Genomic DNA, 15,540 nt, shown 5'->3' on the forward strand with positions numbered 1-15,540 from the left:
TCCCCTGAAAGGATATAACAGAATATTTGCAAAAATCTAAAGGGTGTACTCACTTTTGAGATATACTGTATGTTTAGGCGGACACCTATATGTTTAGGCCATTTGGAGATATGTTGGCACCATCTTTGACCTTTGACCTTTCTCATGTATCAGATTTTTTTTTGGGGGGGGGGGGGATTTTTTGGGGTTGGCCAATGGTTTGGAAATTCGGCGTTGAAACCGGACATGACACATTCTCCAGTTGGAGAAAACTGGATGTGACTTAGGCCGTGTATACCGTCTCGGAAAAAAAATGGTGGCATCGTATAGCATGCAAAGTTGTGAAAAAAATGTGATATCGATGAAGAGAATTGATCGAGGTAAGCTCTTTATATCACTTCGGATCCACCTGTGGGTCCGTTGGCTCCTATAGGCAATATTAAAAAGATGGGTTTTTAGTCTTGACTTGAACATAATGTGCTGAGGTTGCATCCCTAATGTAAACTGGCAGTGCATTCCACAATCTGGGTGCATAAAATGAGAATGCAGCCTCACCAAATCTCTTCTTTTGGGTACACAGAGAAAACCAGCGTCAGAAGACCTGAGAGCTCTATTGGGCTGATATGCTAGCAAAAGGTCTTTCAGATATTCTGGTGCTGTGCCAGTGAGAGCTTTATAAACAAGCAGATGGATCTTGAAATCTATTCTGAACTTAACAGGAAGCCAGTGTAGAGTTTCTAAAATAGGAGTTATATGAGCTCTTCTGCTTGTTTTGGTTAAAACTCTCGTTGTTAAGTTACGTGAAAGTGAAAATATGCTCTCTCTGTTCCCTGTTTGTCCTGTTATTTGTGGAGCCAGCGCACGTTTATGAGCTCTATGGATGACAGTTCATTCAACTTACAATGGGAAAGGGGAGTTTTTGCTATGAAGTTTGCCCATCTTCCTTGTCAATAAAAAAAACGTATCACTTATTTTTTATTGACAAGGAAGATGGGCAAACTTCATAGCAAAAACTCCCTCAGTGAATTTATGAGTAATATATCTGGTGCATTTCATGGATATCTGAGGATCAGCTGCAGGTTAGAACACAGTCTGATTACCAAATACAATCATTACAAATAATGTTTCAAATATTAAAGCACAGCTTTTACCCACACAGTCCTCAAGGTAATGACTTAAACTATAAACATTTTAATGAGTTTTCTCATTAATAAAGATATTAAAGCACTATTAAAGCACTTATATAGTGCATTTTCTGTCGATCCAGTAAAATGGTAAATGGACTGCACTTATATAGCGCCTTTTTTGCTGCTCCAAAGCGCTTTACAACGGCCTCTCATTCACCCATTCACACACACATTCACACACCACTGGCGGCAAGCTGCCATGCAAGGCGCCGGCCCTCTCACTGGGAGCAATTTTGGGGTTCAGTGTCTTGCCCAAGGACACTTGGACATGTGGCCAGCCGGGACTCGAACCGCTGATCTGCCAACCTTGCACCCTCCTGCGCCACAGCCGCCCCATAAACAGTAAACAAGGGATCATGGGTCATAACCCCATCTGTGACATTATTTATTTATTGATCTTTGCAACTATTTGATCTCCTCGCTCTTTGCTTTTTCTTGTTACTTTGATCATGATTAGAAATGATCGTAATATATGTAGCGATAGGAGTGATACTTCTATTGATTTTACCATTGATGAATAGTGCAAAAGGAAACAGCATTACCCCCCAGAAAAAAACTCCACCTGTTCTCCCTGGCCTTCCCCCCCACTTAGCCATCGTTAGGTCCCAGGCTTTTTTTTATTTGTATTGTTTTTAGTCCTTTTATCTTCTCTTCTTTAACTTTATCTTGTATTGTATTGTGTTGCATCTTATTTAATATCCTGCACCTTACCTGTTCTACACCTGTGAAGCACTTTGGTTCAGCTGCTGCTGTATGTAAACGTGCTATACAAATAAAGCTGACTTGACTTGACTTGATTGCAAATGACTGGTTTAGGTTGGGGATGATCGGGGCGGCTGTGGCGCAGGAGGCAGAGCCAGTGCCTAAGATAACAAATATTAGAATTACTCTGCCGCCATTGGTGTGTGAATGTGTGTGTGAATGGGGGAATGAGAGGCCGTTGTAAAGCGCTTTGGAGCAGCTTTGGAGCAGCAAAAAAGGCGCTATATAACTAAGTGCAGTCCATTTACCATTTACTATTAGAATGTGCATGACTCAGGCAAGACTAGGTTTGTGTTGCACTGAACAGCCGCCACCACATAACTTGACTGAGTTTGTTTAGCGTGATTGATACTGAAATGTTAAAGTGGTGTCACACTAGCCATTGTAAATCACTCCCTACTTACAGGTATTTTTCCAGCGGCACTTAAAACTGCCCTGGTTAGACCCACCCTGAAGAAAAGTAACCTACCCTGAAGAAAAATGCACTAACCCTAACCCTCTGATTGGAAGGGAATGGAATGATGAATGAGACACAGAAGGGGAGGAAACACAACAAGGACACATGTGGACGTAACAGATACTGTGAAAGAACAAGGAACAAGGAAAACAGCAGGGGTATTTCCCTTGCCCCTTTCTTCAGTTCCAGTGTAAGATGATGTTGTTGATGTGGTTGATGTGGGTACGGCGCATGTGATGTGCACCTGGGTCGGTGGGTATCTGTAGAGCATTCACAACATGCCATTTGAATTACCTTATTATTACCTCATAGCAGCCACCGTACTTGCTACTGTGCATGGGCACTATGTCTTGTCCTGTCATGCACCTGTCCTTCTGTAGGCCTAAACCGTGCTCCACTGTCCCAAACCAAATTCCTAACATGTTTACATGTCATGGCAATAAAGTCTTCTGATTCTGATTCTGATTCTGATTCACTAGCAACAAACGTGCAGTATCGTGATGGCGGACGGAATCTTCAATGGGAACGTCGCAGATAACTTTGTTTGAACAAGAGTATGACATTTTCATTTTCATTCGGGGCGGCTGTGGCGCAGGAGGTAGAGTCGCCGTCTAATGATGGCTTGGTTGGCAGATCGGCGCTTCGAGCCCCGGCTGGCCACATGTCGAAGTGTCCTTGGGCATGACCGCCATACACAGTACTCAATAAAAACAGTCAAAATCATCCCCCTTCTAAAACTGCCATCCCCCCTTTCCATCCCTTATGTCATTTTATCAATGAACTTAATTTACTGCTATTTCAACATTTAGTTTTGCGCATATTGAGTAAAATACTGTGGGCGAGGAGGGGGCATGCACACATGCAATGACATTTTTAGTCACTGACACTGAAGTCATTGACGCTGTGGGGATGCTACAATTGTCCCCATATGAAATAAAATCCACCATTCCCCCTGACTTTCTTTTTCAACTTGAGTAGGCCTACTGGTCATACTTGCTACTGCGCACGGGCAGATCTCAAACAGCCCTCAGGTTACAGCTAATGTAGCCTATGTAAATGATGCGTCTTTGAGCCTAGGAAAAGCGCTATATCAATTTAATGAATTATTATTATTATTATTATCCTTGATATGCTGAGCAGTGGCGGACTCAGGCTGTTTGAAGGACAGGGGCGAAAAGAAAAAAAGGGCACCTACTGCACAACATGGGACCCCATCAGTGCACATGGTCAAGGTTAGACCATTGGAAGGGCAGCCAATAGGGCACATCCTCTAATTTTGCCACTCAAAAGGGCATTTTTGCCACTCAAAAGGGCACTTAAGAGAGACGTTTTTCAACCGTGGGGGCACCAGGAGGGGCGGTCGCTGTGTGATGCGCTCCACCTCCTGAACCTAGTCGGGTGCATGTCTTTTCCTAAAGGTGTCATGATAACTATTTCAGCCAGAACAAACCGGTTGATTCCATACACGCAATTATAAATGAACACAAACGTGATTGAAGAACAATACTGTGACAGGAGTAAACAGAGTATTAATCAAAGATGTTTAATGAGTGATTAAAATATTATTCAACAGTAGAGGTGTCATCGCAATCCAAGTGGTGCGGTAAAGTGCAGCAAACACAGGATGAGATAACTCCATAATCTTTGGGAGAGTTTTCTTGATATTGTCTCCAATATTCGCTTTCTTTTTATCCGTACTTTTAAAACGTACAGTCACTGAAGTATTACAGATGCCGTACATGTAATGATATCTCATTCACAATATGTGAAAGTGGTGTTTCACCCTGTCGAGTCTCAGCTAGAGCTTCTGAAATGGAAGAGTCACTCAGGTTGTTGAAATGTTCGTTCGCCCTCCTCTCCCTCTTTGGTCTCCGTTCTTGCTCCTTTCCTGCTCCTCCTCCTATGATGTCACTGCACGTCCCAGATCTCACAGAGGAGGGGAGTAAACTTGTGGTCGCTCATGCGCCAGGATGTGAGCATCTCAGCGTGGTGGTGGTTCAGAGTCCGCAACTCGGTCAGACGGCCAAGCAGGCGGGCAAAGTGCTGCGGGTCCTGCGGGTGCTGCAAGGCGCAGAACTTCCGCAGCACCTCCAACATCGGCTCCTGAAGTCTCTCCACCGCCTGCTGGTCCTTTACATACGGCCGATCTGCACAGAACAACAGCTTTCATTACATTTGACATTTTGGGCATTTAGCAGACGCCTTATTCCAAAGCGACTTACAATCAATACATTTGACTAAGCAAGTGAATCATCAATCCACCAGTCGTAGCAGGAAGAGTAATCCAGCTCAGGCCCGGGGCCATTGATGGAAGGAAAAGCCTTCTTCTAAACCTAGGTTTTTTGTTTTGTTTTAGTTTTTTATATAGACACTGGAGAAACAGAGAAACAGTACAAGGGGGGTCAATAGAAGTTTTTAGGGGACACAGTAGAGGGGAAAAGCGGGTGTCTTCAGGAGACGCAGTGCTGGGGGGCAGTAGAAGTCTCAGGAGGAGCAGTTAACGTGTACCCTGAAGAGATGGGCTTTCCATGTCAATATCAAATATGTTTGAGAAAAAGATCGTTTTTCACATTCTCTCACATCACAAATATCGGGTCTGGAGGACAGCTGTCTGGGAACGCCTGCTATAGGGGCATGCTTACTCCCTGCACCTAGTGCTGCCAAGTCTCACGCAATCGCCGTGAGACTCGCGCATTTCAACCAGTTCTCACGCTCTCAGGCCGCACCTCTATTTCTCACGGCGAGAAATAACAATTGTTTTACGGGACTTTTATTTTTGAAATTCCTTGAAATAAAGCTACCGGACATGAGTTTCGTGGCATCTTTCTGCACTCGCGTTAACTTGAGTCTGCAATCGAAGCAGCAGGCGAGCGCTGATGGAAGAACCTGTGTTCACGCGAGCTGCAAGAACGTAGCAAGCAGTGTTGCCAGATTGGGCTACTTTTGGTCACACTGGATTCGGCAGCTTTTAGACCGGTTGGGCTGGACATTGTCAATTCCGTCTGGCAACCGTGGTAGCAAAATATGTGCATACATTACAACATCGTATCTGGTAGCCTACTGGACTGGGTTGCACCAATTTGCCGTAAGCCATTACTAAATGCAGGCATTTAGTAGTTACTAAACCCCTAGTTGTTACTAGCTAGTTTCAAACTAGTTGTTTACTAATTTCGGTTGCACCACACCAATCTTTTGCCAATCTTAGCTAGTAAATACTCAGTTTTGGTAACTGTTTTTTGTTTCTCTACTGTAACATAACCAGGTACATTAATAATAATAATAATAATGAATAATAATTACAATTTACAATACAAATACAACAATTGGGGTTCCCTCCCAAAAAAATTGGGCGTGCTGCGTGCGCACAAGATCAACCACCGAGCCCTCATTCTGACCCAGGAAAAACCCTGGTATGTACTGTATAACATGATAGCCATCTATGAGCAATGCACTGTACTGTATATAAGATGAGGACCAAGGGTCTTTCTGCTGCTGACCAAGGGGCTGAGTCCTGTTGATGGGGCCCATTTTTCTTTTAGAGTCTGTAGGCTACTGTATTTGTTTATTAAGATTTCATATGATATATTGTCTGAATTTTTTTCTTGTTTTATAAAATGTTAATTATTTTCATTTCTTGTGCTGGTTTATTATGAACAACATGTAAAATTGCAGGAAACTAGCACAAATAATTGGGTGGGAGAGAGGGGCCGCCGCTGCCAAAACGCGCACAGTTTTGGGTCGCTCCACTGCCAAAAAATCTCACTCCAAACTTTTGGTGAAACTTGGCAGCCCTGCAATGTGTACACTACAAGATACAGCTTAATCACCATTGTGATTTTAGAGGTTGATTTATTTTTCTCTTAATCCTCTTTGAAAAGTAAAACACTCCCTTTCTCTGAGCAAACTCCACGGACAATGCCGCTGATATGATGCGTTTTTGAGTGCCTATCAAATATTGCAATAATACTCATTGTTTAACCTTAAACATACTTTAAGTGTGGCCACTCTCAGGACATAAACTGTTGAGATTGAGCCAACCTCTCTGTCTCTGTCATGCGCCCTGCAACATGTAATTTGAAGTAGGGGCCAGTGGAGAGACTGGGTCAATAGGTCGGTATATTTAGGACCAGCCAACCAGCTGACCAGAGTCAAGTAACTGGGTTGTCATGACGACCAGCCCCTTATGGGAGATGAGGATTTCTCGTCAACAACCATATCTAGACTCAACGGAGACCTGTCTTCGGGATGATTTGTATGACAGACAACTGTTTGCGTGGTCAACAACTATTGCCTATATCAAGCCACTGTAAAATGTCATTCTGTGTGCGTTCTCTGTCTGCATGTGACGGAAACACACCCAGCGCTGTGAATAAACTTGTATCTTAATTGTCTACCTTGAGCAAGCTGTAATTAATTACTTGAGTCATCAACGAATCTCGGCCTCCGCCCATCATCAGGGAGACATCCATTAACAATTGGCGTCACGAACAGGATCTATTAAACATCTATTAGCAGCCACCAACACAAAAGTCGAGTGAAAGGTTTGAAGAAAAAAAAGAAAATGTGAAAACCACATAGCATTGCACAAGAATGTCAATTCACTTTATTTTCAGCTTGTATTAAAGTATTGTAAACAATGACCTGCATGCGTAGAGCCATTTATTTCAGTTGATCCGTCTGATGGTGGACTTGATGCAATACTGAAAGCCTAAGGTAACTAGCATTGGAGTGGCTGTACTTATGTGAAGATTAAGTTTCATCTCCTCTATGTAGGAGGAAATAATATTCTCATATTTCATCTTGCTGAGTCGTCTTCCACTCTTGGTACAGGTATACTATCTTAGATTTATATAGCGCCTTTCTCAGACCCAAGGACGCTTTACAGATTTCATAGACAGACAGAACAGAAAAAATAAACAAAGAAACAAGGACAACGAGAGTGACAAAACTAGACTAAAGGACGAATGGCTTAAAGTAGGTATGTCCATCTCACAAGTAAGATGGGCAGCCTGACATACAAATACAGTGGGGGAAAGAAGTATTTCACCCCCTGCTGATTTTGTGAGTTTGTGAGTCACTTCCTTAAAGTGAGAGGCTTAATCTGTGTGCCTCATGGTCACATCACCGGTGGGGGACAGAATTCTTGCTGGTTGGTATAGGGGGTGACCGTGAAATACTTTAATAAAACACAAATGTTTTTTTTTAGATTCTGTCTCTCACTGTTAAAATTAACCTACCATTAAAATGATAGACTGTTCATTTCTGTGTAAAGTCTGCACTCTGCAGGGGGCGAAATACTTATGTTCCCCACAGCTATTCACATGAAATTCAGACCAGACATTGGTATTAACTCAATAAAACTACACAGCTAAAGAAATCGTAACACTCCAATCCATAAAAAACGTATTAATACTGATTTCCCCCACTTTAGTAGCTTAGCATGGGTGTCTTCTCAGAGACCGCCCTCCCTCTCCACAGTGCTGAGCTCTTCTCAGAGACCGCCCTCCCTCTCCATAGTGCTGAGCCCTTCTCAGAGACCGCCCTCCCTCTCCACAGTGCTGAGGTCTTCTCAGAGACCGCCCTCCCTCTCCACAGTGCTGAGGTCTTCTCAGAGACCGCCCTCCCTCTCCATAGAGCTGAGCTCTTCTCAGAGACCACCCTCCCTCTCCATAGTGCTGAGCTCTTCTCAGAGACCACCCTCCCTCTCCATAGTGCTGAGGTCTTCTCAGAGACCGCCCTCCCTCTCCACAGTGCTGAGGTCTTCTCAGAGACCGCCCTCCCTCTCCATAGAGCTGAGCTCTTCTCAGAGACCACCCTCCCTCTCCATAGTGCTGAGCTCTTCTCAGAGACCACCCTCCCTCTCCATAGTGCTGAGGTCTTCTCAGAGACCGCCCTCCCTCTCCACAGTGCTGAGGTCTTCTCAGAGACCGCCCTCCCTCTCCATAGAGCTGAGGTCTTCTCAGAGACCGCCCTCCCTCTCCATAGTGCTGAGGTCTTCTCAGAGAGCGCCCTCCCTCTCCATAGTGCTGAGCCCTTCTCAGAGACCGCCCTCCCTCTCCATAGTGCTGAGGTCTTCTCAGAGACCGCCCTCCCTCTCCATAGTGCTGAGGTCTTCTCAGAGAGCGCCCTCCCTCTCCATAGTGCTGAGCCCTTCTCAGAGACCGCCCTCCCTCTCCACAGTGCTGAGGTCTTCTCAGAGACCGCCCTCCCTCTCCATAGTGCTGAGGTCTTCTCAGAGACCGCCCTCCCTCTCCTTAGAGCTGAGGTCTTCTCAGAGACCGCCCTCCCTCTCCACAGTGCTGAGGTCTTCTCAGAGACCGCCCTCCCTCTCCTCAGTGCTGAGCTCTTCTCAGAGACCGCCCTCCCTCTCCACAGTGCTGAGCTCTTCTCAGAGACCGCCCTCCCTCTCCATAGTGCTGAGGTCTTCTCAGAGACCGCCCTCCCTCTCCATAGTGCTGAGGTCTTCTCAGAGACCGCCCTCCCTCTCCACAGTGCTGAGGTCTTCTCAGAGACCGCCCTCCCTCTCCACAGAGCTGAGGTCTTCTCAGAGACCGCCCTCCCTCTCCATAGTGCTGAGGTCTTCTCAGAGACCGCCCTCCCTCTCCACAGTGCTGAGGTCTTCTCAGAGACCGCCCTCCCTCTCCACAGTGCTGAGGTCTTCTCAGAGACCGCCCTCCCTCTCCATAGTGCTGAGGTCTTCTCAGAGACCGCCCTCCCTCTCCATAGTGCTGAGGTCTTCTCAGAGACCGCCCTCCCTCTCCACAGAGCTGAGCCCTTCTCAGAGACCGCCCTCCCTCTCCATAGAGCTGAGGTCTTCTCAGAGACCGCCCTCCCTCTCCACAGTGCTGAGGTCTTCTCAGAGACCACCCTCCCTCTCCACAGTGCTGAGGTCTTCTCAGAGACCGCCCTCCCTCTCCACAGTGCTGAGGTCTTCTCAGAGACCGCCCTCCCTCTCCATAGTGCTGAGCTCCTCTCAGAGACCGCCCTCCCTCTCCACAGTGCTGAGGTCTTCTCAGAGACCGCCCTCCCTCTCCATAGTGCTGAGCTCTTCTCAGAGACCGCCCTCCCTCTCCATAGTGCTGAGCTCTTCTCAGAGACCGCCCTCCCTCTCCATAGAGCTGAGCTCTTCTCAGAGACCGCCCTCCCTCTCCACAGTGCTGAGGTCTTCTCAGAGACAGCCCTCCCTCTCCACAGAGCTGAGGTCTTCTCAGAGACCGCCCTCCCTCTCCATAGTGCTGAGGTCTTCACAGAGACCGCCCTCCCTCTCCACAGTGCTGAGCCCTTCTCAGAGACCGCCCTCCCTCTCCATAGAGCTGAGGTCTTCTCAGAGACCGCCCTCCCTCTCCACAGTGCTGAGGTCTTCTCAGAGACAGCCCTCCCTCTCCATAGAGCTGAGCTCTTCTCAGAGACCGCCCTCCCTCTCCACAGTGCTGAGCTCTTCTCAGAGACCGCCCTCCCTCTCCATAGTGCTGAGGTCTTCTCAGAGACCGCCCTCCCTCTCCATAGTGCTGAGGTCTTCTCAGAGACCGCCCTCCCTCTCCATAGTGCTGAGCTCTTCCAGCTCACTGGAGCTATCGCTAGTTAGCAAATATCAAAACAATAACAACCCTAGGCCAGCACAGAAGTCTTTAACGTTCCTCTGCAATGCGCTGTCCTTATTGGCACTGACTCGTCTCAGAAACGTTGCAGCGGACCCTGTTGTCTTTTTATTTGTGTATTCAATTTATTTAAGACGTGAAAGACTAATTATTATTATTATTTTGTCTATGTTTTGTGGCAGCTTTTGGACGTAATTTGTGTTGGAAAATGTGAACAGGGAGAAGTCGCCATGTCGAGGTCTGCCTCCGTGGACATGAGCTTCTTCTTCTGAAAAATGTGAACAGGGAGAAGTAGCTATGTCGAGACATGAGCTTCTCTGAAAATTCATGTACAGTCGAAAATTCATATTGTGAGCCTAAAGGAGAATCCACCACAGAATAATATTTTTCTGAGATGTTTCATTCCCTGTGCTGTACAGTCCATATCCTTGCCTCATGCTGTGTAAATCCCTACACGTTCGGTGTATATCCCTACAAATCTGCAGGCCTCAATCGCAAATGAATGAAGAAGATTGGGACCATGTGGTTCAAATGGAAAAAGTAAAGTCAAGTATTTTATTCTAGGTGTGTGACGAACACTTATTCTTGAAGACAGACACATTGGTTTTATTATCTGTGGTATGGCGTGAACATCAGAGGGGTGTCTGCTAATTGACCCCAACGTGTCTGCAATTACCGGTTACAACTCATCTTGCTGTATCAATCTGAAATTCTCAATTCATTAATTGAAATATCTTTGCTATTGAAAGTGTTTTAGTTGAAACTAATCTACTGATCTATCTAACCAAATGAGCTTGAAGTTTTGGGGTTCCATTTCACATTGGCATGTTCTGCTGTGTTTGTGCCTGTGAGATAGGCAGTTGTACCCGAATCGCTGTAGCATCATCAGGCTATCCTGCAATATAAATTAAGGACATTTTCAAGTTTAAGCAATAGACAAAGGTGTCATCCTTGCAGAAATCCCATGTAATGGTATCAGTTCCAACCCTGGGAATACTAGTGAAATCATATGTTGATCCAACTCTCAAAAAGCAAGGAATCATGCCAAGGGAAAAATGTAATTGTTTCATTCTGGTCACTTTATTCAAGAGGCAAACCCAAGTGTGTCTCAGGAGTCAGTGTTGCATAACAACAAGATCATGTCACATGTCCCCCGCCCCCCCCCCCCCCCCCCTATTTGTTCCATTTCCATTTTTTGGTAAAATGGGTGTGTTCTAAATCATAATTATAATTATTAACTTATAATTAAGTTATATTATAACTTCACAAATTTGGTCACTAAAATTAAAGCAGACAATACTGGACTCTAATGGATAGAATTCAGTCTATTAAGATGAATGTTTTTGTTTCTCTTTTAATCTCTTCCAATTTTCCTACCTAAATATTTTTTTATTGTGTTGGACAAGATGATTTCAGAATTGATATGGGGAGATGAAACTCATAGAGTACGGAAAGTCATTCTAAACAGACACAAACAGGACGCTACTTAACTAAAAAACGTATTGTTTTACTATCGAGCAGACAATATTCAGAAGGTTAGCCATTGGTGTAATTCCCTGAATATTGGTTAGTGTGTGATGACGGCTCACTCCTGCCCTCCTCATCCAGTGCTCTTTAGCGGAAACACATTGGGGTGCCGAGGGGTGTTATCACATTCTACTGATGTGGTGCTGCAGAAAAGTGCAGAAAACATCAGGACATAAGGCCATAATCTTGCTGGCTACCTTATGGTTCCCTCATTACTATGTCAGGGTTCCCGCGCTGGTCTTAAAAAGCCTTAAAGTCTAAAATCCAGCTATCCGATTTATAAGGCCTAAAAAGGTCTTAAATGCAAGGGATATGTCAAAATCGGTAAAAAAAAAAAAAAAGAGGTGCTAGGTCTTAAAAATGAGATTAGCTTGTCCTGCAAGGAAGCTTTTGTGCACTTCACATTGAAGTGACTTTCTACAGTTAACTGTTAATGTTAATACATTTACTTTTGAGTAATTATGGGACTTATTTACTTTATATTAATCATCCTTCAGACTTTTTTGTCTGTATGGCAGTGAAATCCCTAATTTCATCACCCCGAGGATGACAAAAAGCTATAGGTCTAAAATTATATTCAAAGAGGTCTAAAAAAGGTCTAAAAGGGTATTACATTTGACTTGTTGAAACTTGTAGGAACCCTGTATGTACTGTAAGCCCTTAGTATATACCAGGTAATTAGGTGAAATAGGTCTGTAGAATAATGACTTATTGAGTTGTGTTAGTCTGACTCAGTTCAGTAACAGTTTTTTGCGATTTCTTACACTAGTTGTATGAAAATGATGTTAACATGCCCACAGCATTAACATACATACATAACAACAACATAATAACACAACATTGCTTTCACACAAAATGCAAATGTTAAGCACCTTTTTGCAAAACAGTTAAAACAATTCTCTCCATAAAACACAAACATGCCTTAAGGTCATGGACCAGAAGCCCAACAGCACACACTACTGCACCATCCTAGACAAATGTAAATACCTTAGCTGGGAAGACACCATCAAATACAAAAACATCTGTCTCATCCATAAAATTCTGCATAACAAAGCTCCTCCCCCGCTTAACTCTTTCATAAACCAGCGTGACCACAGCTTACGGCCCACCAGAAGCACCTCTCATGGCGACCTTATAGTTCCATTCAGGAAAAGCACCTTCAGTAAGCAATCCTTCTCAGTGATAGCAATAGAAAACTGGAACTCACTACCCAACCAACTCAAAGACATACATACTTACTCCACCTTCACAACACACATGAAAGCCTGGCTGACACAGAACTATACTTGTCCTCATTAATCCCTCTCTGTGCTGCCTCTCCATAATGCCTTTTTTTGTATGTTTTGTTTTGTTTAATGTATTGCTGTTTGTAAGTGCTTAATGTTGTGTGGCCTGTAATTGTCCTGTGGCTTCTATGTGCTTGAAATGTCGCTGCCCCCATAAGTGTGTATGTGGTGTTTGTTGTAGCCCCTTCAATCACCTCAGCTTGCTTACGTGTGTTTTTGGTCAAGTGTGATGTTGGGGTACCTTGTCTCAGCCACGTGTTCTTAGAATATTTAAATGTTTTATTTTAACTAATGACGTTACTTTTCAGGATGCCATGTTGCAACTGGCCGGGGACTTCAGCTGAAAATTAGCCGACTAGGCTAACGCTGCCTTTTTTACGGTATTTTATATGGTTCATGTATTTGGATTGTCCTCGATATAATAAACTAATAAACTAAACTAAACTAAACTAATTGAGTAAGTGTTGACAAGCAACTGAGTTATTAACATAGTTTGGTGACCAAACCGTGGCCCCCAGGCTTTGGAATGCTCTGCCCTTGGATCTTAGATCAGCGGTCTCGGTCGAGGCTTTTAAAAAGCAGCTAAAGATTGTTGTATAGACAGGCTTTTGGATAGCCCCTAGGGCCTGTCTTTCTCTGTCCTGTTGATGCTGTTGTAAACCTGTTTTTATTTTCACTTGTTTGCCTGTTTTAACCTGCTGTGGCTTTCGCTCTTGTATTATGTTTTATTTGTGTTTCTTCCTTGTTATGTAAAGCACTTTGTGACCCTTGGTCTGGGAAAGGTGCTGTATAAATACGTTTTACTCACTGACTTACTTACTAATTATTTCCTTTCAGCATACAGCTATTTCTCAGATGAATGTGAATCTCTGCTTCAAACAACTAACAACCAGTCAGTAATCACAATAGGTAATCAGAAACATAACATGAGAGAATAGATTACTGCATGCAATGTCTATGTTGGCACTTTTTGTGTTCTACAGTAATGACATTTTGCTATCTGCTTGATTCAGAATATTTAAGATACATTTGATTTATATTTATAGTAAGCAATCATTATCATTTGTAACAGATGCTGTACTACCATAAACTATATAGTACAATGTTTTTTCTGCGGTCCAACCTGCAATAATGGCAATAGTTACGATTTAGTGAGTCATTATGAAATGAATGGTGGATTGAATCTTTCAGTAGATGACAAAGGATACTATTTTAGTGCACTGATTTGCTTTTGTGACATGTATTCTAAGTTTTGAGAGTCAGGACATTTATTTAGCATTTTGCAAAATAAACGTGTTGTTTTAGCCAACGTGTTAACTATTTTAGAAATATGTTTGGAGAAAATGTGTAACTCTTTATTACCCCAGAGGGAACTTCTGTTTGCGGGTAACAAAAAGGTGACAGTGACAAGACACGGTCAGCAATCAATAACAAAAGTCGGTCTCTAAGAAATAAACCCCCATAAAAACCTACATTGACCAACATTTCTCTAAAACCCTCCACACCTGTATGAGATCACACCTGTAGCTCACCTGGTGACAGGATGGTTATGGCGGTGAGCAGGGCGTGCTCTTCCTGCATCATCTGGAGTTCCCCGATGCTCTTGTAGAAGTTAAACATGGGGGTAATGAATTCCTCTGATATGCCTATCAAACACACAAACACACACACACACACACACACACACACACACACACACACACACACACACACACAGACACACAAGTCATCTGAATACAGCATTGGCTGAGTAGTTGATTTACAGTAAGCATTACACTATTTCCTTGTCATTACATCTCTGTACTTGATACCACGTGATCCAGAGCTTAGGCTACACCTCATGCACTTGTTAAATATATATATATACAAAATGTTTCCTTTTATAGCCATTGGATGGCAGTATTGTCCATACAGTTATCAGGCAATGGCTATGAAGCGGAGGTGGGAATACTGTTCTGTAGTACCTGTCAGTAACCCAACACCATAACATCAACAATAATCATTCTTTTAACGTTTAGAAAAATAATTATCAATGATGATCAATAAGCGTCCTTTTGTTGCAAACTGGCAAACCCCAAAGGCCTACACATAGATCTGCTATGTGCGTATGCCAGAGATCACTAGAGATCATCCAGATATGTATGTGCAGAAACAGGAACTCAGATTCAGACATCTGATACTAACCGAATGGTGGCAGAAAAGATTTCAAGATCCTTCTGCTTCTTTATAAAGCTCTCACTGGCACAGCACCAGAATATCTGAAAGGCCTTTTGCTATCATATCAGCCCAATAGAGCTCCAGTTTACATTAGGGATGCAACCTCAGCACATTATGTTCAAGTCAAGACTAAAAACCCATCTTTTTAATATTGCCTTTAAATGACTAAATCATTAAATGATGATTATATAATGATTAAAGCACTTTGAGCTGCAACGTTTGCAGGAAAAAGCGCTATACAAATAAAAGTTATTATTATTAAAGTTATTATTGAATGATGAATGGGAGGACACCACTGGCAAACTGCAAGAAGACCTCCCAGGGTTTCAGTATGCACATCTGACTGTGAGCAGGGTAGCCCCACCGCCAGACCGGCTACTGTTCCATCAAAACCACCCAAAAATGGAGCCTGTCCACTCAGACACATCACAGAGCAGCGAGGCTTCACAAATGCCAAGAGCGCACAGAGGGAGAGAGGGGGACAATAGCAGTCTTGATGTTTCGATAAAGAACAATAGCCTCTCTAG

The 15,540-nt window shown here is 43.7% G+C and overlaps 1 protein-coding gene across 2 annotated transcripts in view; it reads right to left on the bottom strand.

Moving 5' to 3' along the window:
• Nucleotides 1-3,922: 3,922 nt before the first annotated feature.
• nr1h4 (nuclear receptor subfamily 1, group H, member 4) overlaps nucleotides 3,923-15,540 on the bottom strand; it is a 30,409-nt gene continuing 18,791 nt past the window's right edge. For both annotated transcript variants that reach the window (XM_080545159.1, XM_080545158.1), the window contains exons 9-10: nucleotides 14,329-14,442; nucleotides 3,923-4,532 (exon numbers count right to left, since the gene is read on the bottom strand). In XM_080545159.1, the coding sequence (XP_080401285.1) occupies nucleotides 4,294-4,532; nucleotides 14,329-14,442 (353 nt within the window). In that variant the 3' untranslated portion in view covers nucleotides 3,923-4,293. The remainder of the gene's footprint in view (nucleotides 4,533-14,328; nucleotides 14,443-15,540) is intronic.

The sequence above is a fragment of the Nansenia antarctica genome, assembly GCF_963989245.1.
Source record: "Nansenia antarctica genome assembly, chromosome: 14".
NCBI classification, from domain to species: Eukaryota; Metazoa; Chordata; class Actinopteri; order Argentiniformes; family Microstomatidae; genus Nansenia; species Nansenia antarctica.